The 26,458-nt window shown below is 42.8% G+C and overlaps 1 protein-coding gene across 4 annotated transcripts; it reads left to right on the plus strand.

The window, feature by feature from the left end:
• Positions 1-217: 217 nt before the first annotated feature.
• Positions 218-26,019, plus strand: ATF1 (activating transcription factor 1). Of its 4 annotated transcripts, none has more exons than XM_079966412.1 (8): positions 218-498; positions 11,535-11,652; positions 13,386-13,508; positions 16,434-16,531; positions 17,425-17,555; positions 18,711-18,875; positions 19,551-19,710; positions 22,228-26,019. In XM_079966412.1, exons 2-8 carry the CDS (start codon positions 11,542-11,544, stop codon positions 22,370-22,372), a joined length of 933 nt encoding a protein of 310 aa, XP_079822538.1. In that variant the 5' UTR covers positions 218-498; positions 11,535-11,541; the 3' UTR covers positions 22,373-26,019. The 4 variants fall into 4 exon arrangements, with proteins under 4 accessions (XP_079822538.1, XP_079822540.1, XP_079822539.1 ...); XM_079966414.1 differs by having other exon boundaries at positions 219-498; positions 11,535-11,608; XM_079966413.1 differs by having other exon boundaries at positions 220-498; positions 11,535-11,671.
• Positions 26,020-26,458: the final 439 nt, after the last annotated feature.

The raw sequence follows: 26,458 nt of genomic DNA on the forward strand, positions 1-26,458 counted from the left end.
TTTTTTTTAATCAAAATACATTTGTTGCTAGGCGCGCGATAACTGGCGGGGCTGCGCAGCTTCACGACCGCCAAGATCTTAGCGGCGCCCTGAAAACTCTACCGAACGCGCAGCCCTGCCGCTCTATGCTCCGAACGCCCGCGCCTCGGTGGTCCCCCGAGCGCTCGCGCAGCGGCTGCTCTAGGCTTCAGCGAAGGCGGCGGCTCTATCGTCAAAGGCAGCAGCCCTCTCTAGCTCTGGCCTCCGGCGCGCTCTATCGTCGCAACCCGCCCACCCCGAGCTCCAGAGCGAGAGGGTGCGTGTCTGAGGGAGTGCGTGCTTCTTCTCCCTGGCGGGGCCTACTCCCGACAATGCTGGCGGCGGCTCTGGCTTCCCTGAGGCGTTAGGGCGGCGGCGGCGCCTCCGCCTCCGCCTCCGCCGCCTTCCGTCCCCCCTCCCTCCCCTCACGGGCGCCGCGTGAGGCCGAGGCGAAGCCGGCGGCGGTGTCGTCTCTCTGAGGTAAAAGCGGGCGCGACCGGCGGCGACTCAATCAGGGCGCGAGGCGAGGCGGACGCGGCCGAATCAACGAGCGCGAGGGAAGGGAAGGAGGGCGGGCGAGAGAGCGAGAGAGCGAGCGGGTCGGGGAAACGCCTCGCGAGGAGGGAGAGGCGGCTCGCGGAAGCCGGGCGCTCGCCAGCGGTTCCCGTTCGAAAAGGCGCTGGCGAGGCGGTTGGGATTTGGCGGGAGGGAGGGCGAAGCGCCCTCGCCCGTCTCCTGGCGCCCCGGCGGGAGGCAGACCTTCGCCCGCCGCAGCAGCTGTTGCACAAGCGCCGGGTCTCACCCGTGGACGCCTCGCTGGCTATGGGCGAGGGCTCGGCTTCCCCTCGGGCTCGCTTGCCCGCCGGCGGCTGCTGCTGCTGCCGCCGCCGCCTCCTCTGGTCTCCCTCTCCTGACAGTTGGCGAGGGGGGGCTTCGAAAGCAAAGATATTATTATTGTTATTCGAAAGCAAAGATAGTATTATTAGGCGAGGGGGGGGGGCTTCGAAAGCAAAGATATTATTATTGTTATTAGGCGAGGGGGGCTTCGAAAGCAAAGATATTATTATTGTTATTAGGCGAGGGGGGCTTCGAAAGCAAAGATAGTATTATTAGGCGAGGGGGGGGGCTTCGAAAGCAAAGATATTATTAGGCGAGGGGGGGCTTCGAAAGCAAAGATAGTATTATTAGGCGAGAGGGGGCTTCGAAAGCAAAGATATTATTGTTATTAGGCGAGGGGGGCTTCGAAAGCAAAGATATTATTGTTATTAGGCGAGGGGGGCTTCGAAAGCAAAGATATTATTGTTATTAGGCGAGGGGGGCTTCGAAAGCAAAGATATTATTGTTATTAGGCGAGGGGGGCTTCGAAAGCAAAGATAGTATTATTAGGCGAGAGGGGGCTTCGAAAGCAAAGATATTATTATTGTTATTCGAAAGCAAAGATAGTATTATTAGGCGAGGGGGGGCTTCGAAAGCAAAGATATTATTATTGTTATTCGAAAGCAAAGATAGTATTATTAGGCGAGGGGGGGCTTCGAAAGCAAAGATATTAATAATAATAATAATAATAATAATAATAATAGGAAGTTGGGAAGCAACCAAAACCTTCGCACAAGTCTCAAGCAAGCTTTCGACTTGCAGGCGTTTGGGTTGCACTTTGATAAAAGATGCGCTTGCCGCCTTATTTCCAACCAGGTTTGCCCACTTGAATAAAATATTTTTTTTTGGGGGGGGGTGCGCGTGTTTGTGCAGGTTAACCCCCGCCCTGCATGATCGATCGCAAGATTGTGGCACACGCACATAACCAATCTGGCACGCGCACCACCCTTTGAGTGACAACGCCCATCAACTTTGAGGGGGGCTCGGCTCCCTCCGGGGACGCAGGTGGCGCTGTGGGTTAAAGCCTCAGCGCCTAGGGCTTGCCGATCGAAAGGTCGGCGGTTCGAATCCCTGCGGCGGGGTGCGCTCCCGCTGCTCGGTCCCAGCGCCTGCCAACCTAGCAGTTCGAAAGCACCTCCGGGTGCAAGTAGATAAATAGGGACCGCTTACCAGCGGGAAGGTAAACGGCGTTTCCGTGTGCGGCTCTGGCTCGCCAGAGCAGCGATGTCACGCTGGCCACGTGACCCGGAAGTGTCTCCGGACAGCGCTGGCCCCTGGCCTCTTAAGTGAGATGGGCGCACAACCCCAGAGTCTGTCAAGACTGGCCCGTACGGGCAGGGGTACCTTTACCTTTACGGCTCCCTCCGATGTTTTATCGGTGCGGGGAGCAGGGCAAAGAGACCTCGGCCCCTTGGCGTTGGCTGCCCTGAACGCCTGTGTACAGTTTTTAAGTACCTAAAGCGAGTCACGTGATGGGCTTAATCTTAAACGGAAGGTCGGCTTCCTTTGTGCTCAGGTGCAACTTCCGTAGTGCTGTGTGTCGTCTGTGTGTATTTAGGTGTATCCTTAAGATGTGCTTTTCCAAAGGAAGGCTCGCCTGGCATCAACTCCGATTATCTTCTTTTATTTCCCCCAGGCTTTAAAATTCTATCTGTAAAGCTGTGCTGGGGATATATTGTTAAAATATTTATATCCTGCCTTTTGAACAAAATGTTCAGGGTAGTTCACAGATGTCAAATTACAATGACAGCTGCTTTTATTCTGCTGTTGGTTTTAGGTGTGCTTGAATCTGCTGATTTTACTGGTCTTTAGTGGGTTCTGGGAAGCAGCTCTAGAAAGGTGTACAGCTGTAATGGTATATTGAAAGGGAGTGTGTGAAGTTGTAATGTGAAAACAGTGGCAGACAGGTGTATGAAAATGAATCTCATATTCTGGATAGGCAGAATTGCCTGCAGGTTCTAGCTCACCATATACTCTGTGCCAAACCAAGTCTTGTGAAATAGCTCTGAGCTTGTTGAAGATAATCAAAAGAGAACCTTTAAATAATCTACTCTAGTTCGCCCAACTTTGGGGGGCTACTTCTAATATGTCTTTCAAGAGTAATTCTTGTTCATAATTGTTTTAAAGAGACAATGTAGTGCTGTAGTTGTCTAAAATGTTGTGATCCAAATAAGTAATCTAAAATGCATTGCAGGGGGTTAGACTAGATGATCCTTAGGGCCCTTCCAACTTTACAATTCTATGAAAGGGGTGTTTGCAGTTTCTCTTTTACATCACTCATGAAATAATTGTACCTTCTTTGACTGAGTTAATTGCATGTTCATTTTCTTTTAATACAGGCCACCTTGGAGGCCTGTTATCAAAGTTGAAAAATAAGTAGTAGTTTTAAAAATAAATAACCTTTGGAAGCAAAAAAAACCCCACCCATTGATGCTGTATTATTAATCAATCGATCAATCAATCACATTTCTAGGTCACCCATCACTTGAGGATCACTGGGTGGTTTACAATATAAAAGGCCAAAGATTGTTTAGTTATCCAAAGGCCTGGGACAAGAGGAATGTTTTTGCCTGGTGCCTAAAGATATGTAACTAAGGCGCCAGGCAAGCCTACCAGTGGACAGCATCCCACCTCAGAAAAGGCTTGTTTTGTATAATTGGTTGTTAATTTGTTTGAAAATCAATAAAAATTAATTGCCAAAAGGAAGAGGCCTGTTTTGTGTTGCTGCTCTCTGGACATCTCACAGAGGGGACACACAAAGAAGGGCATGAAATTATTATTGGAGGGTCCAAATTGATTCAAATGGGGAGAGGCAGTCCTTGAGATCCATTCTGAACATGGTTATCTGTAGTGTGCTCCTAAAGCTGCAGAATTATAAAATTCTCATTGTATATTTGCAGCCAGCCAGTTTACCAAGTGGCTGCATGGATACTGTGCATTGCTAACTCTTTGTGGCTTGGTAAAGATGGGACAATATAAGCTGTGCGTTCAACTAGACTTAGCTGAGTATATGCGTGACACAGCTTTAGAAGGGGGCATAGTGTGGGACAGGTACAGTTTGCTGCTTGGCTGCTCTTTAGGTGCAGTTACTTCCTGCTGCAGGTAGTGGCAAATTACAAGCTTGATCAAAGTTTAAGGTGGTATAGAGAAAGATCAGAAAGTAAAATATTACATCATCAAGACGATCAAACATTTTGTGTGGGAGAAACGAAAGGAAACTTTTAGCAGTATTAAACACAACAAAGAGAGGAAGAAAGAAAAGTAGTAAGACCTCGTATGAAGGGACAACACAAGTAGGTAAAGGTAAAGGTAAAGGTACCCCTGCCCGTACGGGCCAGTCTTGACAGACTCTGGGGTTGTGCGCCCATCTCACTTAAGAGGCCAGGGGCCAGCGCTGTCCGGAGACACTTCCGGGTCACGTGGCCAGCGTGACATCGCTGCTCTGGCGAGCCAGAGCCGCACACGGAAACGCCGTTTACCTTCCCGCTGGTAAGCGGTCCCTATTTATCTACTTGCACCTGGAGGTGCTTTCGAACTGCTAGGTTGGCAGGCGCTGGGACCGAGCAGCGGGAGCGCACCCCGCCGCAGGGATTCGAACCGCGACCTTTCGATCGGCAAGCCCTAGGCGCTGAGGCTTTAACCCACAGCGCCACCTGCGTCCATTGTGTAGGCTCCCCACATGATTTAGAAACTTACTCCCCACAGCAGAAGTTAGCCCTGAGCACTTGGGAGTATGGCACAAGCTGTATGATGACTGGGTTAGGGTTAAAAGTGAGTCCCTGCAGTCCCTTTGTTGCTCCTTCACATGAGTAGTGCCTGTTCAGGGCTACAGTTAGTTGTTAACATTGCCTGTTAGCCTTAAAGGTAAAGGGACCCCTGACCATTAGGTCCAGTCGTGACCGACTCTGGGGTTGCGGCGCTCATCTCACTTTATTGGCCGAGGGAGCCAGCGTACAGCTTCCGGGTCATGGGGCCAGCATGACTAAGCCACTTCTGGCGAACCTGAGCAGCGCACGGAAATGCCGTTTACCTTCCCGCCGGAGCGGTACCTATTTATCTACTTGTACTGTGACGTGCTTTCGAACTGCTAGGCTGGCAGGAGCAGGGACTGAGCAACGGGAGCTCACCCCATCGCGGGGATTCAAACCGCCAACCTTCTGATCGGAAAGTCCTAGGCTCTGTGGTTTAACTCACAGCACCACCTGCGTCTCCCCTGTTAGCCTTACATTTGGACAAAGGTTGTAAAAATATTTCAGATACCCATGCACCAGCAGGCACTTGAGATGTTTACATCCCTGATATAGACTGGGCAGTTTGTACAGGTTTCATGATTCTCCAAAAGTGCTATAGAAACAGAAAGCTACATTTCTTCGTCTAGTGAGAGCTATGAAACTCTTCTGGATGATTATCTGTTTCCAGTTTTGTCTGTGTTCTGAAAATTTTGGCTTGATCTAAATATTTTACAGTTGCCAAGAGCTGGAGTGTACGTATGTTTTTCCAGTTGGCTACAGAATTCTCTCAGCATCTAAAGTGGTTAACTGGAATAGTTTCTTTTCTCCTGAAGTATAGTTCTTCCAAAATACCAAAGAATTGGGAACTCTGTAACAAGTTAATAGAAATCCTTGCCACATATATAATAATGACAAGAAAAGCCTAAGTTTATTAAACTCTTTAAGAAGAAGAATTAAAAGATTGTTCTTTCTCACTTTGTTAGGTTAGTGAAGGCCACAAGTCAAATTCCTCCTTTGGCATGAACTCACTTCATGGCCTTATTTAAGCCACCACTCTCTCACACTGTTGCCCCCCCCCCCATTCGTGTGACGGCCTACCTTGTAAGGTTGGGGTAAGGTTACAACAATGTAATGCATGTGAAGCATTTTGAACACTCAAAATTGCAGTAGGCATACTAAGTATTAATAGGGTTAAATTAGAGCAGAAGAGGTGATTCAGAAGTGCTGCTAGATGGTACGTAGGAAACCACCACATTTGGAAGGGTGAATTCACTGCTCTGAAAAACTAATATTTTGGAAGATACTCTTGAAACAGTATTTAAAATAACAACTATAAGGCTGCATGAAGAGATTATGGTGCTTCTGTTGCATCAAGTGACTTAATTTAGAAGAGTCAGTTATGTCAACTAATATCAGTAATTCACTATTCATTGTTTGGTTAAATTTTGTTTAGCAAATAATAATAGAATATTTAACTTGCAGATAGATCAAGCCAATATATATTGACTTCTTTTCATCTTAATTAAAAGAAGACTATTAAGCACTACATTTCATTTGTTCATGTAGGAAAGAATTGATTGTGATTAGATAAAACAGGCTTCATATTAGAGATGAATGTCTTGTTTTGCATTGTTCAACTCGGTAACAGTGATGGTGGTTTTCTAGAAAATTTTCAATCAGAGCATTTTTTTTGTAACATCCCATTGCCCAAATCAATTGAGATTTGATTTAGTATGTTTGTTTTACTGATGTTTAAGAAACATCAGTAAAGTGCTATTTTTGTACACAGTACACATGTCTGAAAAGCTTTTCAAGTAGTTGTTGAGGTGGGGGAGGAAAAGGTGCCCCTTTGCTGCCTCAGATCCCAAGCTGGTATATTGAAGAGGCCTGAATTGATCCCATTGCCATCATGTGACAGCAGCATGGCCAGCTCTGTCCTTTCCCATGTTGTAGCTGACCACCACTGGCAGTAGCTTCTACCCATCTGCCACTTGGGCTTGCATATTGAGCTGCCCCTTGCTGGTGGCACTGGCCCATCAACTGGAAAGACTGGGCAAAGAGGCACATCTATATAGCTGCCTGGAGGATGTTGGCATGGCACCCCACCTGCCACTCTTGTTCCTATGCTAAACCAAGCTTATTGCAAGAACAGTTAAGATAATAAGGTTTTGTTGCTTTTGTAATATCATAAGAACAGCATATGAAAGGGACTTTCATTTGCTTTTTACCAATTAAGTAATAAACTTGCTTCTTGTGTAATTACATTATGTCGCTCCAATAAAAAAATGCAAGGGTCCATATAAATGAAAATAATGAATTAGGCAAATATCTTGAGAACTGCAATTCTTGCTTATTTTTTGTCTAGGTCAAGAGTTGAATGTGTGAAATAGACATTTTAAGACACTTGCTATTGTTTTTTGTTTTTCTTTCCTTTTCTCTGATCACCTTTTAATGTTTTCATTCATTTTAGAAATTGTCTATGAGGCAGAACCCAGTATGATTACGTTTTGCCTGGTTTTTTTCTTGAATTGTGAGCACCCATAAAGGTGTGAAAGTAGTATACAATGGTACCTCGGGTTACATACTCTTCAGGTTACATACGCTTCAGGTCACAGACTCCGCTAACCCAGAAATAGTTCTTCAGGTTAAGAACATTGCTTCAGGATGAGAACAGAAATCGTGGTGCAGCAGCAGCAGGAGGCCCCATTAGCTAAAGTGGTGCTTCAGGTTAAGAATGGACCTCTGGAACGAATTAAGTACTTAACCCGAGGTACCACTGTATTGACTCAGCCTGTTCTGACTCAGTTTCTGCCTTTGTTTTAATTATAACTAGGAAGGGACACCCCTGCTCACTTCACTTGGCAACCTCCCTAACTCCCACCCCAAAGCACTTCTCCCGCAAAGCCCCTCCACTTCCCATTACTGTACTCCTTGTCAAAGTTCCCTCCCCTTACTCCTTGCAACCTCTGCAGCTTGCTCACACCATTGTGCCACCACTCTTACTCAGTGCACCTTGCCTGCTCCGCCCCCATATGTGCCACCCCTCTCATTAGACTTGCCCCACCACCACAAGCCCAGTTTGCCTTCTCTGCTTTGCTGACTGTTCTGCACTGTCAGCCATCTCACTCAACCCACAAACCACTGGAAGCCTGACTTGTTCATCCATTGCCCCTCATGCTTGCCTGCTCTGCCCATTTATCTGTGCATTCTGGGAGACCAGCAGGGCTAGTAGCTGGTCACAGCATTAGGGGAAGACTCCCTGTCTTCTTCCACAGCCTGCCTGCACTAAGCCTCTGTGAGTCTGCACTGCTGTCTGCCACAGCGCATCTTCCTGTTTACTCAACCCTGTTGCACCTGCAGCTTCTGACACCTCCTTTCCCCAATCTTCTCACTCTTCTCCCTTTGACCACTCATCATCATCCCACCATCAATCCCCTGGCTCTGAGCCTTCTTCCTCTGGGGGTTCCCCAACTGGTGCTTCCCACCATTCCTCTGCATCCAGCCAGCCCATGACAGGGAGGTACGGTGTAGGAGGTGCGACAGGTTGGGTGAGCAGCACACAGCACAGGCAGTTAGTGACTTCTAAAAGTGGTTTCAGTCCTACTTCCTTGGTCATTTCCAGAGGGTGATATTTGGAGAGTGCTTTTTCGTCTTGTGGAGCCTTCATTGTAGGGTTCCTCAGGGTTCAGTTTTATCCCACATGCTGTTTAACATCTATCTACATGATACTGCTGAGGGGGGTTATCCGGAGTTTTGGAGTACATTGTCAGCAATGTACTGATGACACACAGCTCTGCTTCTCCTTTAACATCTGCAAGTGAGGCAGTGGGTGTGCTGGACCGTTGTCTTGCCTCAATAATGGATTGGATGACAGCCAACAAACTGAAGCTTAATCCAGATAAGACAGAGGCTGTTAGTGGGTGGATCCCTAGACAGAATGGATGGGAGGTTGCCTGCTCCTGATGGGCTTAAACTTCATCTGAAGGAGCAGATATGCATCTTGGGGCTCCTTCCAGTTCCATTGCTGTCATTTGAGTCTCAAGTGGCCTCAATGGTACGGAGTGTCTTCCCTCAACTTCAGCTGCGCTCCTATCTGGACAGGGATAGCCTAACTGCTGTTGTCTATGCTCCGGTAACCTCTAGGTTAGGTTACTGCAATACATTATATGTGGGGCTGCCTCTGAAAATGATTCAGAAACTTCAGCTGGTGCAGAATTCAGTGGCTAGGTTGCTCACTGGGGCAAAACGGTTTGAGCATATAATGCCAATCCTGGCCCGACTGCACTGGCTGCCAGTTAGTTCTGAGCACAATCCAAAGGGCTGGTTTTGATCTATATAGCTTTACGTGGCTCAGGACCACAAGACCTCAAGGACCACCTCTCCCAATGTGAATTGCTCTGGACCCTTCTTTGTGTGCCTCCTTTGCAAGAGGTCCAGAGGGCAGCAACATGAGAACAAGGCTTTTCTGTGGTGGCTCCCTGCTTGTGGAATGCTCTCCCCCAGGGAGGCTCACCTGGCACCTTTGTTACATATCTTTAGGCATCAGGCAAGAATATTCTTCTCCCAGGCCTTTGACTAATTAAACACTCTATGGCCTTCTAAACTGAATGGGAGGGTATTGTTTTCGTTTGTTACTATGAGATGTATTTTGTGTTTCTATATTGTAATCTGCTATGCAATCCTTGGATAAAGGGTGCTACAGAAATAATAATAATAATAGTAATAATAATAATAATAGGTAATATAGTTGTCACAATCTTAGCCTGCAAAATACAAACACTGTGTTCTTTGTAGTTGGATGGCGTTATTTTGTGACACCTTTATGTCTCGTTTTGTGTGGAAGGTTATAATAGAGATTCCCTGAGATGGAAGAGATATTTCCAGACCATGTTCCTTACAAGCTTTTAAAAGCTTTGTTCTTTCAATTTGTAAACAATAATACTTAATTAGCCGCCCCCCCTCCTTTGTAATTAGAAAAAGTACATAGTTTTCAAACTCTTTAAGGAACTCCTGTATTGACTTTTTGGCTGATTAAGTCCTTCTCATTGCAGAAGACTGTGGGGCATGTTCCAGGATGCACAGTTCTTGCAGAGCACTGACCAGGCCTATTGTGCCTCATTGTTTTTCGTTGTGAACAGAGAGGGCACTTTATAGAACACTCACAAAACTCCTGGGCAGCTGCACATTGCACATATCAGTAATGATGGGCTAGCTCCCTTTTAGGGAAGTTTTCCCACTTTTACTGATCTCCTTATTGAGAAACACCAGAGTTCTTTGGAGGATAGTTTGAAAACCATAGCAGTAGAATAGTACAAGTGGAGCTGCAACTAAATGTTGCAGTTTGGAATGTTCTTGTTCAGTGTTCCAGTCAGCCAGCCGTTGCTGGCTCTATTTCTCTATTACCACCAGCATGTCCCTCACTCCAAAAAACCACTGAGCATTTTATGGTCACTGAGCATGGTCTGATATGATTGGGCTGTGGGGGTAGGGGGTTGTCTTCTTACATTCCCCTCCAAAATATTTTCTCTGGTTCTGCAAATCTTGGCATCCCACTGAGCTGCTGATACCTCCCTCATTGCTTAGCAGCTTGGTTTTCTCTTTGTAGCTATTATAACTCAGCATCTGAGTTCACTTGTAGAATCTGTGTGTGTGTGTGTGAGAGAGAGAGAGAGAGAGAGAGAGAGTAGTATATGCTAAGTTGTCATTGTGTTCATGAGAGGTGTCTGCTGTTTGATAGCACGATTCATCTGATTAAGAATGGAAAGGCTGAAGTGAAGCTCTTTTTCATTATGGTGACTTGCATTCTTCAGGTTTTAGGACTGAGCTCCTGTGGTTGGTCTCGGCAGGGAAAAATCAATGACTCATATTTCCATTGAGAGAAATGTAATTTCCAGTTTCTCAGCAACAGCTCTTGCAACTATTTCAAATGTTGTGTAACAACATGCTCAGAACTGGCAGATCATCTTTGACTGCCTCAGAGTTATTTTTATTGGAACACTGTCTGTGCATACCCTGGTGCTGTTGACCAGGAAATGCTTAATTGTGTAGCAGGTGTAATAAAATGCACGGCAGTTACATATCATAGATGCAGAAAGTTCTGAAACAAACTAGAATACAAATAACTTGTCCTCCACCACCACTCCTCCCCTATTGTTCTCTCGTGGGAGAAAAAAAACCTGTGGCACAGTTGAGGTGATTTTCACCCATTCTGTTTTCTTTGTGCAAGTCCTCCGTGCTCTGTTCTAGAAATTCTTTTGAGGGGTTCAGGGGGGGAGAAGAAATCAGAAAAACCCTCTTTCCTTGCCCCAAGGCAGGAGCACCCTGTGTACTGAGTTATGTTCACAGGAGCTCTGTATCCAAACTACTATTATATATGGATTTTTTCATTTCAGTAAAAAATAGAATTTATAAGTGACAAAAGACCATTATGTGACTAATTACCACACTATTGTATCAACTAGGTGTCGCTCACAAGGATATAAAGGACCGTATCAGTTTCAAACTAATGGTCCATCTAGCATAGTGGAAGGCCATTGTATTTCTTGAAGGTCCAAAATTCATGGCAGCAGCAATGGTGGTGTCCAGAATACTTGTCAGTGGGCATAATCCAGGGAAGTTCAGTGTACCAAAGTCTCGTTGAAATCAGCAAGATTTAAAATGTTTCAGGCTGCATAAGTTCCATTGCTTTCAGCAAGGTTCAAGGCCTGTCTCTGAATTGCACATATTGACAACTCCTGATGCAAGATCCTCTTTATGATGGCTGGCAGACACAACTGTGGGTAGAGCCAAGACAGTAATCGCCAACAAGGCAGTATTATTTTATAATGTCCTCTGGCACTCTTTGAAAAGCATCCGTCTCTCTTGGGTAATAATAAACTCTGCATTTTGCTGTCTTTCGGTTTCTTATAGGCTGATTATGGAAGAGGCTCACAAAAGCAACAGTAACAATTCAGCAACACCCCCACAAGCAGCATCTTTACAAGGTACCACGCTACAAGCAGCTCAGCTTTCTCGTGTTTCTCAACAGGTAAAGAAAGCTATCTAAGGTCAGATCCTCTGAGGAATTTTTAAGTAGGTTAATTTGAAATTTTACTGTACAATATTGGGTTGTTTTTTTTACAGTGCATTATATTTATATTTGTGTGTGTGTGTGCATACATAATTTCCAGGAATTTGAGTTAATCGTGTGTTTCATGTGTGGAGCTGAAAATGCATCCATATTGACATGTCTCATAAAATCCAAATGTTCTTTCTTTAGATCTTATTCCAGGATCACCTAGGCTGACCGGCTAAGCAAAGAATGGGAAAGTTGAGCATCTCCATGTTTTTTAACTTAAGAGTTGCTAATTCTGAAAAACTGTCTCCCAGTCACAGAATCATAACAAATCTGCTATAAAAATACTGGTTAATCAGCTGTTGTTTGCTTCAGTATTTTTGCTTCCTACGGCCTTTCTGACCTTAGCACAAAGGACAGGAGCAAAACAAAGGGTGCAGTCCACCAAGCACTGATGTTGTGAAGTTTCATTTTATTGGTGCTTATGCATGTGCTCTGCTTGATCTGAGTTGAAAAGAGCAGAGGCTGTACTTGCTAGATGGCACTGAAAATTAATGAATTTGGGTTCTGTTGCAGAGTGTTTGAATTTCAGAACTTTCTTGTCAGTGGAAACAAAATAAAAAAAATCCTTCCAGTAGCACCTTAAAGACCAACTAAGTTAGTTCTTGGTATGAGCTTTCGTGTGCATGCACACTTCTTCTGAAGAAGAAGAATCTTTAAGGTGCTACTGGAAGGATTTTTTTTATTTTGTTTTGACTATGGGAGACCAACACGGCTACCTTTCTGTAACTTGTCAGTGGAAGTTAGAAAAGCACGACTTCTTACAGCATGGGTGGTCAGCCTTTATTTTTTGTTGGCGGCAGTGGCGGGGGAGGTAATTTTCTCTAGGGTAATCTGTTGGGAACCATATACAGGCAGTGGGCAGATCCAGAGACAAAAGTGTTCTGAATTAGCTATTTTGGAATAACGATTGCCCTGCTTCATTTTTCACCATAGTGATCTCAGAGTAGAATTCCCTATTACAGATGTGCTTATGCCCAATGTATATATGCACAAGACTATCGGTCTGAGTTGGGGATGGACAGAATTACTTTCTCCAAGCCATGAAATGAGCAAAAAGCTTTTACAAGATTTATTTATTTTTATAGATAAATAATGCATCTCCCAGTTGTATAATGAAGAAAAAAACGGGGGGGGGGGACAAAATCCTTTTTAAAGGTCAAGAAAAAAAGGAGAAAATGAACAGAAAAGAGGGAAGTCTGATGGCATGGAGGAATGGGGGCAGTTTCAGGAAGTGTTAGGGCTGCATGAAATGAGGTCAGTGAAAAGGCTCCCAAGCTGCAGGCTGCCCATCTTTGTCTTAGTTACTGTAAAGCAGAAATGAATAATTACATAAAATAGCCACATTTTTGTTATTACATTTGGAAAACGATCTCACTTGGGCTGAAAATCATGTATGTTTTGAGTGGCACATTACCCCTGAGGACATCTAGTGTGAACTTGTGTTAACTGAGGTGTCTTGATATGATAGCTGGCTAAATGCAACCACTATTCAAAAATGGATATTTACTTAAGAAGTCTTGTCTTACTAGAAATTTAGTACTATTCTTGCTCAGTCTCAGTGTCATTAAATGTAGGCACTTACTGATTTATTGCCTAAATTGTGTTTTTCGTGATTTGGCTAATCAACTCTTGATTTGTTTCAGATGTCCCTTAGAGGTCAAACTCCACTGACAGTGGTTCAGCTCTCTGGGGATCAAGTCCAGGGAGTCATTCATACAGCTCAAACCTCATCTGTCATTCACTCACCACAAGGGCAATCAGTGCAGGTACTGTTAACTTTCTTTGGAAGTTTTATTGACAGCACCTGAATTTTACTATAGTGCATTTCAGCCTATTGTGGGGTGACAGCAGCAAGCCAGCAAAGCTCCACATCATTATTATGGACTATTATTTTGTCTTATTTATTTAAATGCCTAATAATGTTCTAGACACCAATTAATTAAAAAGTCGAAACCAAGTCCGGTGGACAACTTCCACTTGTCCAATGAAACTTGCCTTCCCTCTATGCCCCCCACATCTAGAGATGTGAAGGCCTGAGAAGTAACTGGAAAAATTGGGGTGGGGAGAGTGAGAGATCTTAGGGGGGCAGCCCCACCATATTTTGTGTTTTGGTGCGAGCTTCACAACTTTACCCACACACTTCTACAAATCTGCTCCAAAGGATTGAGGGGAAACCCAGAGCAGATTTGGAGATGGAAAGGAAGTTTGTTGCCTAAGCAGAAGCTCTGCTCACACATTCACTTAATTAGATACAAAATAATATCTGGATGAGTTCACATTTTGTGGCAAGTGCAGTAACCAGTTCATAAATTTAAAGCATCAGTCCGACAGATACTTCAAAATGGAGGTACAAGTTATGGTTTCTAATGCTGATTCGCATAAAAATGATGCAAACTCATCCATGTTTAGCCGTTTATGTACATATTGTATGAAAAAGGAAGTAGCCCTGGAAGGGTTGCATGGGCAGAATGAAGTGTTACCATCCTTCACAGGATTACACCTTGTGTAAGTGTGAGTAACCCCCAATACCACTTCACTGCTGTTACAGCAATGGGCAGATAAAGCTGTCTACAAACACAGGAAGCTACCTTCACTGAGAAAGACAATTTATCCGTCTAGCTCAGTACTGACTACACTAACTTGCAGTGACTGTTCAGAGGTTTCAGGCAGGAGTGTTTCTTAGAGCTGAGTGGAGTTGTCCAGGGGTGGAACCTGGGACCTGCTGCATGCAAAACACATGGTCTATTACTGAGCTACAATATATTGTTTAAGAGTATTACAGGAGTGAAAGGAAAAAGCAGTCTTCTTTTCTTGCTCTCCGGAAGCCTCCCTCATATCCTGTTACATAGGAATAAAGTGTTGTGACTGAGAGCCCTAAACTTGAGCCTTTTAGTGTTCTATAGCACAGCAAGGAAAGGGGGGGGGGTTGGGGGTGTAATTTTGTCTTTTTCTCATTCTGAAACTACCCCTCCCCCATGAGCCAAAGACTGCATTGCAACATTTTGACATGGCTGATAGGAAGTGCATCAACGATCAGAACTTGGGTGGAGCCAATAGGAGGAACTCTGGGTGGGTGGGTAAAACTTTTACCTCATCCACTCTTTGGAGCCAGTAGTTACTATGGCTGGTTGGACATATAAGAAAGACCTCACATAAACTTAATGCAGTATTTAAAATCTTCAGGATTATGTGCACCAATGATTAAAAAATCAAAAACAACACAAAACCAAACAAGAAAAGCTAAAGCTAGTATAGGAAGAAACAAACAATCGAAAATATTTTTTCATGTTTTGATCAATTGTGTATGTTTTCAGCTGTCTTGAAAAGCCTTGTAAGCCTTCTCTTAAGATGTTGTTGGTTATTTTTAATAATACAATCTTAGCATTGGAAGAGACCTCAAAGGTAATCTAATTCAAATGGACTGCTACAGCATCCTTGGTAGATGGCCACCCAGTCTCTGCTTAAAAACATCTAATGAAAGAGAGCCCACCACTTTCCCAAGGCAGCTTGTTTAACTATTGGACTATTCATGCTATCAGGAAGTTCTTCCAGATGATTAGTTGAAAACCCCTTTTTGGAGATTTGAACTTATTGGTTTGGGTCCTGCCCTCTCCAGCAACAGAAAACAAATTTGTTCCACCTATATGATAGCCCTAGTTGAGGATAGCAATAGTATTGCACCCTAAAAATAATAATTAAAACTCTGTTTGTGCATTGTCTCTGTTACATATGTCAAAGATCTAAAAGCAGTCATTTTGCAGTCATTTTGTTTCTAATATAGAGGAATTCGTCTTACACTTAGGAGTTCTGTAGGATATAAATGCTGCAATTTCATCACTGAAAACTGAGGAAAAGCTAGAGCTGCCCCTCTCTCCTGACAGCAGCCTTCTTTTTGTTTTACTTTACCAACATACTTTTGCAAGAGCTCTATGCCCTGTGGAGCTTTTGCTGCTGCTTCACCAGTTAGCTGTAAATGAAAGACGTTTATTTGGGAACACCAGAAGGACTGTTGACATTTGCCAAACTGGTGAAGTGCACAGAAAGAATGAAAATCCAAGAGTCCTTGAAACATTCCTGTTTTGTTTCCTTATGTTCTTCCTTCCTTATCAAAATCTGCATATTTTCAGTTTGGAGCCTTGAATATATATCATTACATTGCTACAGGCTTCACTGCAAAATTAGGTATTGTTAAAATAAACTGGTGCTGTTCTGATTTTAATGCTTAGCAGACCTGTACCAGCAAAGCCTAATCTTCATCACACATATTCACTTATTCAAACAGAAGAATGATAGACTATTGACTTCTTAATGCTATCACAATTTGCACTGCTGTTAAAACCCATCTTTTTCAACATACCCAACACCAGATATTTTTGTAACTATTCCAGAAACTTTGACCAACCCCTTTTCTCATGAGTTTGCAGTAAGTGTTTGTGTGTTTGTTTTATATTGCAGTCCTATGAATTACTTCAGAACAACAAACTCTACAGTGGATTGTGTTTAATTTTTTTAGTTTAAATAGCAGTAGTGGTGTGTTCCTTTTGAAGAAGCTTGTTAACTCTAAATGTAATAAAAAAAGTTTGCAAATGGTTGAAAACCCGCTGGTTCAGTTATACTTGGCATTCCCAAAAGGTGTGTCCTGCTGTCTCTTACGCTATTCAGCAAAATAATACAAAATGTGTTTCTTTCAGGTGTCTTTGTCAGAGAGTGACGATTCACAAGATTCCTCAGATAGCATAGGCTCTTCACAGAAAGCCAGAGGAATCCTAGCACGCCGTCCATCTTATAGGTCAGTTCCTTATGCATTTCTTCGGTTCTCTTCAGTGGAGCTTTTCCGGTTGGTAAGATGCATGCAGTCCACAGGGTTTGACAGATCCCTCAGAAGCTGCAGAGTGGTGGTCACGATAAGGATCTGGCCTACCAACACAATCCAGTTCCCTACCCCTGTATTGCAGAAAGGTGGAATGTAACTTTTTTTAAAAAAGCTAAATAATTGTCATTTTCTCCAAAGCCACAAAGCAGCATCTTTCTCCCTGTATTCTGGTTCTGTCCACCATGAAAAGACATAAAAGTAACTCGCATCTTACATGAGGGTCCACATGTATACGCAAAAATGCTTGTCCAAGCTTTGGGAAGGAAGCAGGAGGACTCTAGGACCATGCCAGAGCTCTTGTGCCTCTTTCCCAAAGCCTGGTGCCTCACCCAATGGAAAGCAGCTTGAGGGCTCCGGGACACTGCTACAGTCCTCATGCCGCTTTCCCAAAACCAGGAAAGCCAGATTTCAGCAGCGCCCTGTGTGAGGCCCAAAGTCAATGCATGCTCCCACCTTCTCTTGTTCTACTTAACTATGCCAGTTATGACGCCCTGCAGCGCCCCCTAGGCTCAGCACCTAGTGCAGCAGAACCGGTCATGCTCCTGAAATCCACCTCTGCCACGATCACAGCTTTGTGCAGGTGTGTGTGCGGAGGGGAATAAGTAAACAGAGAGTGGGTTTCTTCTGCTCTCTGGTCATTTATTTACTTCACCACCACCCATGCAAAGCTGCAATCGCCTAGGTAAAATAAGCATAAGATGCGAGTCACTTGTACTGCATACCTAGGGTTATGCATTGGGAGTAATGATTACATTTTTTAAAAAGTGGTTTTTCAGCCATGTCTGGTATTTTTGTTGTAATTTTTATAGAAAAATCTTCAATGATCTTTCTTCTGAAGACGCACGAGACAGGAAAGGAGATGAAGCAAGTCCTGGTATCTCTACTATCACATCAATGTCTGTCCCTACGCCCGTTTACCAAACAAGCACTGGACAATATAGTATGTATTATTTATAATTATCTGTGTTAGGAATGCTGTTTCTGGAAATATATTTCAAGTTGGATTTTGTATTAGCCTGAGAATAATGCTATCCAAAGGTCTCTTCTGAAATTATTATAACAATTCTGCTGGGAATTATTTTTCTTTTCATCTATTACTAAATAGTTTAATCAGAATTTGCAGGCCAGCAAAAGGAAGAGAATGTTATGGACTCGCCTTCGAGGTTTTTAAGCAGAGGCTGGATGGCCATCTGTCATGGGTGCCTTAATTTGGATTCCTGCGTTGCAGGGGGTTGGGCCAGATGACCCTTGGGTCCCCTTCCAACTTTACAATTCCATGGTTCTATGATGTGGTTTGGCAAATGAAGGTGCTGGTTGCAAAATGAAGTAAATTGTTCACAGGAAAGAGACTGTAATTGGTGGAAGATTTTTGTGATATCAGCACAACAGAAAGAACATGATAGCCGTACATTAGGGTTTTAACTTTTTTACAACCTCATCGTCCTATAGCTTGAACTTTTGCCTAAAAACAATCATCCGTCATTTCCAAATATTTTGAAAAAGAGGTCCTGCCCGAAATCAATAAATCAGTTTTTGTATATGTAACTATAATGCATTATATTGTGTATTATAATACAGGAAAAATAGAGCATGCAAATTTTCTAATGCTTGTACAATGTTTTGTACATTGTACACCACTTCTTATTGATTAGAATAAATCAAAGTTGCAGTTTGTCTTTGTTTCTGCTGCAAGCACCAGAAAGTTCCTGCGTCACTTTGAGTGCATGTTCTTCGCACTGATTACTTCTTGTTATCTGTGGAGTTATGGATGGCTCCCGTTTCCAGTGATTCTCCAATACCCGCAATGCTTTTTTTGCAAGGTTTCAATATTTCTGCCAAGTTCTTGAAGCCATTTTCATTGAGTCATATGACATTACATATACGGTGATTCCAGCTTTTCATTTTGGGGTGACCTTTTTTGCAACTGAAAAGAATTAGTCAATTTTTCAGTGTTTTTAAGCAAAAGTTCATCCCTTTATGATACAGGAAATTGTGGGTTTTATTGGGGGGGGGTGTCAAGAAGTTATAAACCTACCGTACACACCACCGCACAATGATCAGTGTCTTCTCTGTTTCATTATTTCTTGTCTTAAAGTTGCCATTGCTCCAAATGGACCATTACAGCTGAGCAGCCCAGCGACAGAGTGTGTGCAAGGTTTGCAGACCTTTACAAATGCTGGCGGGACTCCGCTATTACAGTATGTACAGACATCTGATGGTCAGCAGATACTTGTGCCAAGCAACCAGGTGGTCGTGCAGAGTAAGTACCTACTACAAATAATTCAGAAATGCTCCTATTTCTCCCTGCTACTGTGGTTTTCCAAGGGATGATACCTACTTTACAAATAAAAGTCTGTATATTGTATGTGTTGTGCCTAAAGCCTTATTGATACGCAATACTACATAAGCAGAATCCAGGGTTCTGCACAGCCTTCTTAAAACAAGGTGTCCTCATCTGCATGTACAGCATTAAGCATGCCTTGGATCTGCGACCCAGGCAGGAGTTGGGCTGGTGAACTAACATTGCACATGCAGCAGCTGAGGGCCCAGTTTTAACACAAATCATGTTTCTGCATTGCCAGTGTCATGTTGGGCTTCCTTAAGCTTCTAACTAGGAATGAAGTCAGCAGAATTATGTAATTAACCAATATTGTATATTCATCAGCATTATTTTGAAGGAACTGCCGCTTCAAAATAGTTTTGTCAAAATACATTCTGAAGGAAGTAAAACTAAAATTGTTGAAAAGGTGTCATGTTTATCCTCAAGAGATATCTGGCTCCTGTTTATGAGCCCATATCCAGTTTTTTACATGTATACCCTCCACTGCTGTGTACATTTTGTGCTTGGCTGTGTGTGCCTGAATTCAAACAGGAAATGTGGGTCTTCTTTAAAACACCTTTCTTCACAGCATTCTTTACTGTGGTTCCTCCACAGCTGCATCAGGAGATATGCAGACATACCAGATACGCAGCACACCAACCACCACTTCCCTCCCCCAGACGGTTGTGATGACAGCTCCTGTCTCCTTGACATCTCAGTCAACCAAGACGGATGATCCACAGTTGAAACGTGAAATACGGCTGATGAAAAACAGGTATTTGGTTTCCCATTTGGTCTTAGGCATTCACTGAAATATATTCCCCATAAAATAATCTTTGGCTACAGAATCATATCACCCAAGATTAGCAGTAGACTTCTCTTATTTTGCCCTCTTCCCCACTACCCAAGAAATATTTTTTTCCCTTTCTAAACAAATGCTTATTTAGACTATAATTATTTGGGGTGTTTGACAGCTTTTGTTTCTTCAAACTTTTCCAGTTTAAAGAAACAATGTGGGAGGGGGGCTGTTAATTCTTTTTTAAGAAAGACTAATACATTAGTTAAACAGAAGGGAAACTCAGGAGGTTTTCAAAGGAGTAGTAGATTTCAGCCAGTCCTGTCCTTCTAACACCAGAGACACATGCATTGTGCTTGTATGAATGTATTTATTTATTTATTTAAAAGTATTTATTAAACTACTGTATTTTTCGCCCCATAGGACGCACCGGCCCATAGGACGCACCAAGTTTTTTGGGGGGGAAATAAAGAAAAAAAAATAATTTCCCCCCCACAGGCGCTTGTGGGGCCGGCAGCGGGGAGAAGCGCTCTTCTCCCCGCCGCCCGCCTGCAGACCAGGTCTGGGGACAGCGGGAAGACGCACTGCGCCTCCTAGCTGTCCCCGGAGCTTGCGGGGCTGGCAGCGGGGAGAAGCGCTCTTCTCCCCGCCACCTGCCTGCAAACCAGGTCCGGGGACAGCGGGAAGACGCGCTGCGCCTCCCCGCTGTCCCCGGAGTTTGCGGGGCTGGTGGCAGGGAGAAGCACGCGTCTCCCCGCCGTCAGCCTCCAAACCACATTGGGAGACAGCGGGATGGCGGCGCTCCACCTCCCCGCTGTCCCCCGACCTTGTGGGGCTGGCGCTGCGGCTCTCCTGAAGCCTGGAGAGCAAGAGGGGTCGGTGCGCACCGACGCCTCTCGCTCTCCAGGCTTCAGCGAAAGCCTGCATTCGCTCCATAGGACGCACAACATTTCCCCTTCATTTTTGGAGGGGAAAAAGTGCATCCTATAGGGCGAAAAATACGGTACTTTATATTTCAAAGATTTCTAAGCTGTGTGCAGCCTAAAACCAACCACCAAGAGATCAGTTAAAACATTGCAACAAAACCACAACCTGAAACCAATAAAGCAGCAATATAAAAGCACGGACCAATTAATCCCCAGGTGATCTAATGGTCAGGTGGTCCTGCGTTGTTAAGGGCCTCATATGTTAACAAGACTTAGAACTTGACCCAATAGCTGATTGGCAGCTGATCCACAGGTGTCATATGTGAGCATCTCCTTAATTCCCACTTGTGTCTCAGGATGAGAGTGGTAAATACAACTAGTCACTAATACTGTATTTGTATCTCCTTGGAGGCACTGCAAGCTCATTATACAATTTGAAGAGACTAAATTGCCCCCAAAATGCTAGTGCCAATTTATTAAAGGTAAAGGTACCCCTGCCCGTACGGGCCAGTCTTGACAGACTCTGGGGTTGTGCGCCCATCTCACTTAAGAGGCCAGGGGCCAGCGCTGTCCGGAGACACTTCCGGGTCACGTGGCCAGCGTGACATTGCTGCTCTGGCGAGCCAGAGCCGTACACGGAAACGCCGTTTACCTTCCCGCTAGTAAGCGGTCCCTATTTATCTACTTGCACCCGGGGGTGCTTTCGAACTGCTAGGCTGGCAGGCGCTGGGACCGAGCAGCGGGAGCGCACCCCGCCGCGGGGATTCGATCGGCAAGCCCTAGGCGCTGAGGCTTTTACCCACAGCGCCACCCGCGTCCCCGCCAATTTGTTAAAATCTTGAAATTATTGGTACGATAAAGAAAGCTTAAAGGTGTTAATAAACTAGCCAGCTATAAGAAATGGGATAAGGGGACCATGGCCGCATCCCTCTTCAAGTATTTAAGTATTTGCTGTGGATGTTTATCCTGAGGACAGTGTCACTTTGTTCAGAGGGTCATGTATCACTGATACCCTCTGTTGCAGCCCCTGTATTTCCTTTTCTTCAAATGTGTAATTGTAGACAAACTTCATTACTTTATTAAAAGCATATTTAAGGACATGTGCAGGGCTCTGCTGAATCAGGCTGACCGCCCATCTAGTCCAGTTGCCTATGAGATACCCACTAATTTCTCATTAGTCCCAAAGCATTATTGTTCACAAAGCCAAAATGTACTCCCCTGAAATGTGTGCTTCAGGCAGATGAAATAATTTATCTGTTTACAGATTTCCAGACCATTTTTTAAAAAACATTAGATCACTAATATGATAAATAATTTGAACTCTTCAGGCAAAAAGAGCAAGCTTGCAAAGAGCTAATCCTTGCAGCTCTTTAAATATTTTTACGTCAAGTAGATACATCAGTATTTTTTCAAAGAAAGCGGCTTTGTTTTACTTTTTACAGTCCGTGAAATAAGAAAGGCAAGCCTCTTTAGATGAACATCAGCTAATGAAGCAAAAGCAGAATGCTTGTAATTCCAAACTAGTTTGACTTCTATGTAATAATTAACAAACTTTGCTTTGGAATTTCAGAGAAGCAGCTCGAGAATGCCGTAGAAAGAAGAAAGAATATGTGAAATGTCTTGAAAATCGAGTTGCTGTTCTTGAAAACCAGAACAAAACTCTAATTGAAGAACTAAAAACTTTGAAAGATCTTTACTGCCATAAAAATGTGTAAAAGGAGGAAAAAAACACCTTTTTGTGAACATAAGAATTTCAGAAGGATTTTTTATATTAAATTTTTTTAATTAAAGGTCAAAAATGAATCTCTTCTATCCAAATTCCACAAAGACTTGAGATTCTATTTAGAACCTTTGATGGCAGAGTACAAAAAGGAAGTATGAAAACTCATGAAGAGTTCTGCTGGCACAACTGGAATCTTCATTTCAATCAGGATAAGTGGGACATGTACATTCTGTCAATCAAGATGTTTGAATTTCTTGTGCTACAGCTGAATTTTTTAATGCCTATGGCATTTGATTGCCATTATGCAGAAGAGCTGAATCTTTTGCTTTCAGGTGTTAATGCCTGTCAACATATAGCTAGCATAGGTTCAATTTATTAAATCTGATATTTTTTTTCTGCTCCCTTCACAGGCTAAGGATCTTCACCACATAGTGAATGCACAGGTAGCAGTAGTTTCTGCCCTCGCGCCAGTCCATGTGTTGAAATGCACAACTATAGTAAGGATCCATATGTGCCAGAGTGTGCAGCACTCACCTGTGATTGGAAGGCCTAGTCTTTCAGGGTTCCCAGTTGGGTGGAGACCTGCCACAATTTTTATTTCAACGTATGGGGGTCAAAACCTATTGCAGCCCACCAACAGGGAGAAGAATCCTAAGAAAGCTGTCACAGTTAATTGTACGTACAATGTGTTTGCTTCAAATTGTCAATTCTAATCTCTGTGTTGAGAAGATACACACACTACTTTGCTAGAAATTATATTTGGTTTTAGCAGGCAGGCAACTTGTTTAAAAGAAGGGTGCTCTGTCTTAGGATGTGGTCATAAGACTCCTTGAGGAGTAGATAACATATATCATGGCCTCGTTTGCATGTCACGAAAAGCCAGTGTTCATCTTAAATGATGGTTTCATCATGAAGAACCCCTCTCCACACCAGGCAGGTCCCCATGTGGCTTCTTCCCATTGTATGGAGCTCAGGCAGGTCAAATAAGCCATAGAACGCCTTTGTCATATCGTCTAAACCTGCAGAGTGGTGGGGTGTATTTATAATGAAAGATTGGCTTATTGTGCCGTGAAAACCAGACCCACATATCATTGCTTATACAGATGCTCTGAAATGTTTAATGCAAGAGAACAAATGCTGCAGAAAATATTTTCAAAGGGCTTTTGTGTGTGTATGTCACTAGGTAGAAAAAAACATCTTGAGATAAACAGAAATGATTCTTTCAAGTGAACAGGCATCCCATATTCTGTTTGAATAGACTTCTTTTGCTTGTACAGAAGCATTAAACTCCAAATTCCCTAGCTTTGTCTCAGTTCAAAGCACAAAGAAGCTAAAATTATATACCAAAGGTAAAATCTAATATGTTTATATATGTTAAAGCACTCAATTACAAAACTGAATTTGTAAACCTGACAGTGACTTCTTAAAGCAATTCCAATTTTATAAGTAATCCAGTTGACATAGACACCAGGTATATTTTTGTAGTTGAAGCGTTACCTTTGCAAATTCTATAATTGAGTTTATATGGATATTTTAAATTTTTATAAAGTTTCAATAAACAGAGATATTTTCCCTCTTAGATTATCAATTCTATATTTTTATGAGATGCTCAAGAAAACTAGAACCTATTTCTATATATTTCATTAGGCAAATTTAATTTAACAAAAATTGCTGGAAATATTTTTGAGAAAATAGTTTAGTATTCACAGAAGATACATTCGTTTATAAATTCACTTTAAAGATGCTGTCAGGGATAATAATAGTGTCATTTTGGTTCTTGTTCTCAAGGGATGTTAAAGTATCTTTTGACATCAGTTGGATTCTTGAGCACACAATGAACTAATTAACACAAGCAATGTAGCCTTACCCTAGTTAATGTTATTGATTCATTCCAATTCAATTTGATTCATTTCTATTCATTTCATTCCTTTGAAATGTTGCCACTAAATGCATTAGAGAAAAAATTATATATCTATTGCCATCATGGCACAGCATTCCACACACTGTCCCATTATCTCATTTCCCCCCCAATACTTGGTGGCTCTGGTGACCTGCCAGACATGCAGAAAAATATTTGCTCATAAACATTTTTAGAACTCTTCCCCCTTCAAGAATAGAGAATAACACTTGCTCTCTGAGAACTACAAAATAATGAGCCTTTTCTTTGTATGTAGCTATTGGGGAATTGTGACTAAGGCTCACAATATAAGCCTTGGAGGAGGCAAACAACCCCCAACTTTATTTTCTAATCCCTGAACCCAATATGCTGTTATTATGGGTTCTAAATTAATAGATATAATGAGGAATGTTTATGGCTTAAAGTATCCTGGAAGGAGGAGTCATACTGGAAATGCACACCCTGAGCAGCACATCTGGTTTCCATTATCCCCGCAACCTCTCTAATACACCACAGGGAGGAAGAGGTAAATATAGACCCTTACTACTAAGGCTCAGAACTAGGCAAGCATCTTCCATTTCACCTAGTACTTTTAAAGCTCAGCAGCCTGCACTGTAGGGCTGTTGTAGCAGCACAACAGAATGCTGAGATTCAAGACTCATTTAGAACCAGAACTCAGCAATCTTATTCTAACAGGAGTCCATTTGTGAAATTTCTCATCACCACAACCTTTATTGCTGAAAAGGGGAAGAACTGTGGAACTATAGTAGACCCTGATTTTACCCACCCCCTCTAAATAAAAGAAACTCCTATTGTCCTTTAAAAAAGTTGCATTTGGATATTAAATCAAATAAGGACATGGGCCCTAAGTAAGTGAAAGGAAGGTGGAATATGGAATATTCATGCATAACCCAGAAAGTCTCTTATAGGCTTTTGCACATGCAGATAGGCTTCTAGCTTTGCTTTCCAGCATAACCTCCATTCTGTATGTCAATCTATTTTTGAAAATCCCATTTCAGCTGTGGGTTATATGTTTTGTGTGGAGGCAGATGAGGGCTAGTCAGTGCCTTCCTCTGGATTGCAACCAACAAAAAGTACTGTGTGATGTAAGTATTTCACAACCTGGCCTGGAATCTTCTAGCTATTTGTTGTACACTTATTAATTTCTTGTGTGTGAGTTTCAGAGGATTCAAACTTTCAGGTGTGCTGCATCATTTTTAGCATGATACTAAATTATATTTTGCTTCTAGGACAAAAGTGTGATCTGCAAGTTTTCCCATACATCTCAAGTATATGTATATTTAATAGTAACAAAATATTTTGCTGTTCAAATGTTATTAAAAGAGCATTTGATTATTATTATTACTATTATTTCAGAGCAAGAACAGGGGAGGGCGTGGTGTTTGATTTAAGAGCAAAATGCAGGTTGATAACCTGTTAATGTGCACTATTATTTTGAAACAGGAACCATAACCATGTATATCATCACAGAAGTACACAGTCATCAATTTTATTTTCAGTCATTATTTAAAGAGGCATATTCGTGCTATTTGCCAACCTATCGTCTGGTCATTATAAAGCTGGGTTGTGAGCACAGGCAATATAACAGTTATTGATGATCCTAACTATCCTCAAACTTTGCAGCTTTGCTTAAAATATTTGTAAATATTTTTTTTAAAAAAAAACATAGGTGGCTGTACCCCTTGACTTCAGTAATAAAGACCCTGAAATGCTGTTTCAAACTGCCTTGTTAATTCAGCATGTGGGAAAGTCTGGCGCTGATCTTATTCATACAAAAGTATCTGAATTATAAACATATACTTTGTTTTAGCTTTTGATAGGTATGTGGTTTGTTGTTTTTAGTACTGTGTAATCTGTAGATTTACACAGGAGAAAGAAAGTATGCTGTTTACTTTGTTCAAGGAAGACCTGCAGAGGGAGCCAAGATCAAGTTTTCTAATACTGAAAGCCATTGGATACTATGGAACTAGTTGTAGCAAAGCTCACAGCTACTAGTGAGCAAAGCATACTGTATCTCAAAAATCATGTAAAAAATGCAAGAAGATGGGAAAGGAGGACTGAAGACATGTTGCAACTAAACTTCAAACACGGTGTGTGCACTTAACTGCAATTTGTGTTTTATTTTTAAAGTGCTATGGCAACATTTAGCATCCTTCGTGT

Source organism: Podarcis cretensis (assembly GCF_951804945.1).
Source record: "Podarcis cretensis genome assembly, chromosome: 2".
Lineage (NCBI taxonomy): Eukaryota > Metazoa > Chordata > Lepidosauria > Squamata > Lacertidae > Podarcis > Podarcis cretensis.

What these genes read in the sequence shown, in the direction of transcription:
- ATF1 (XM_079966411.1), top strand. Translation starts at nt 11,363, where the DNA reads ATGCAAGATCCTCTTTATGATGGCTGGCAGACACAACT. An exon ending in TTTCTCGTGTTTCTCAACAG is followed by an intron (nt 11,653 to 13,385) that starts GTAAAGAAAGCT and finishes GATTTGTTTCAG; the next exon opens with ATGTCCCTTAGAGGTCAAAC. An exon ending in GCACGCCGTCCATCTTATAG is followed by an intron (nt 16,532 to 17,424) that starts GTCAGTTCCTTA and finishes TAATTTTTATAG; the next exon opens with AAAAATCTTCAATGATCTTT.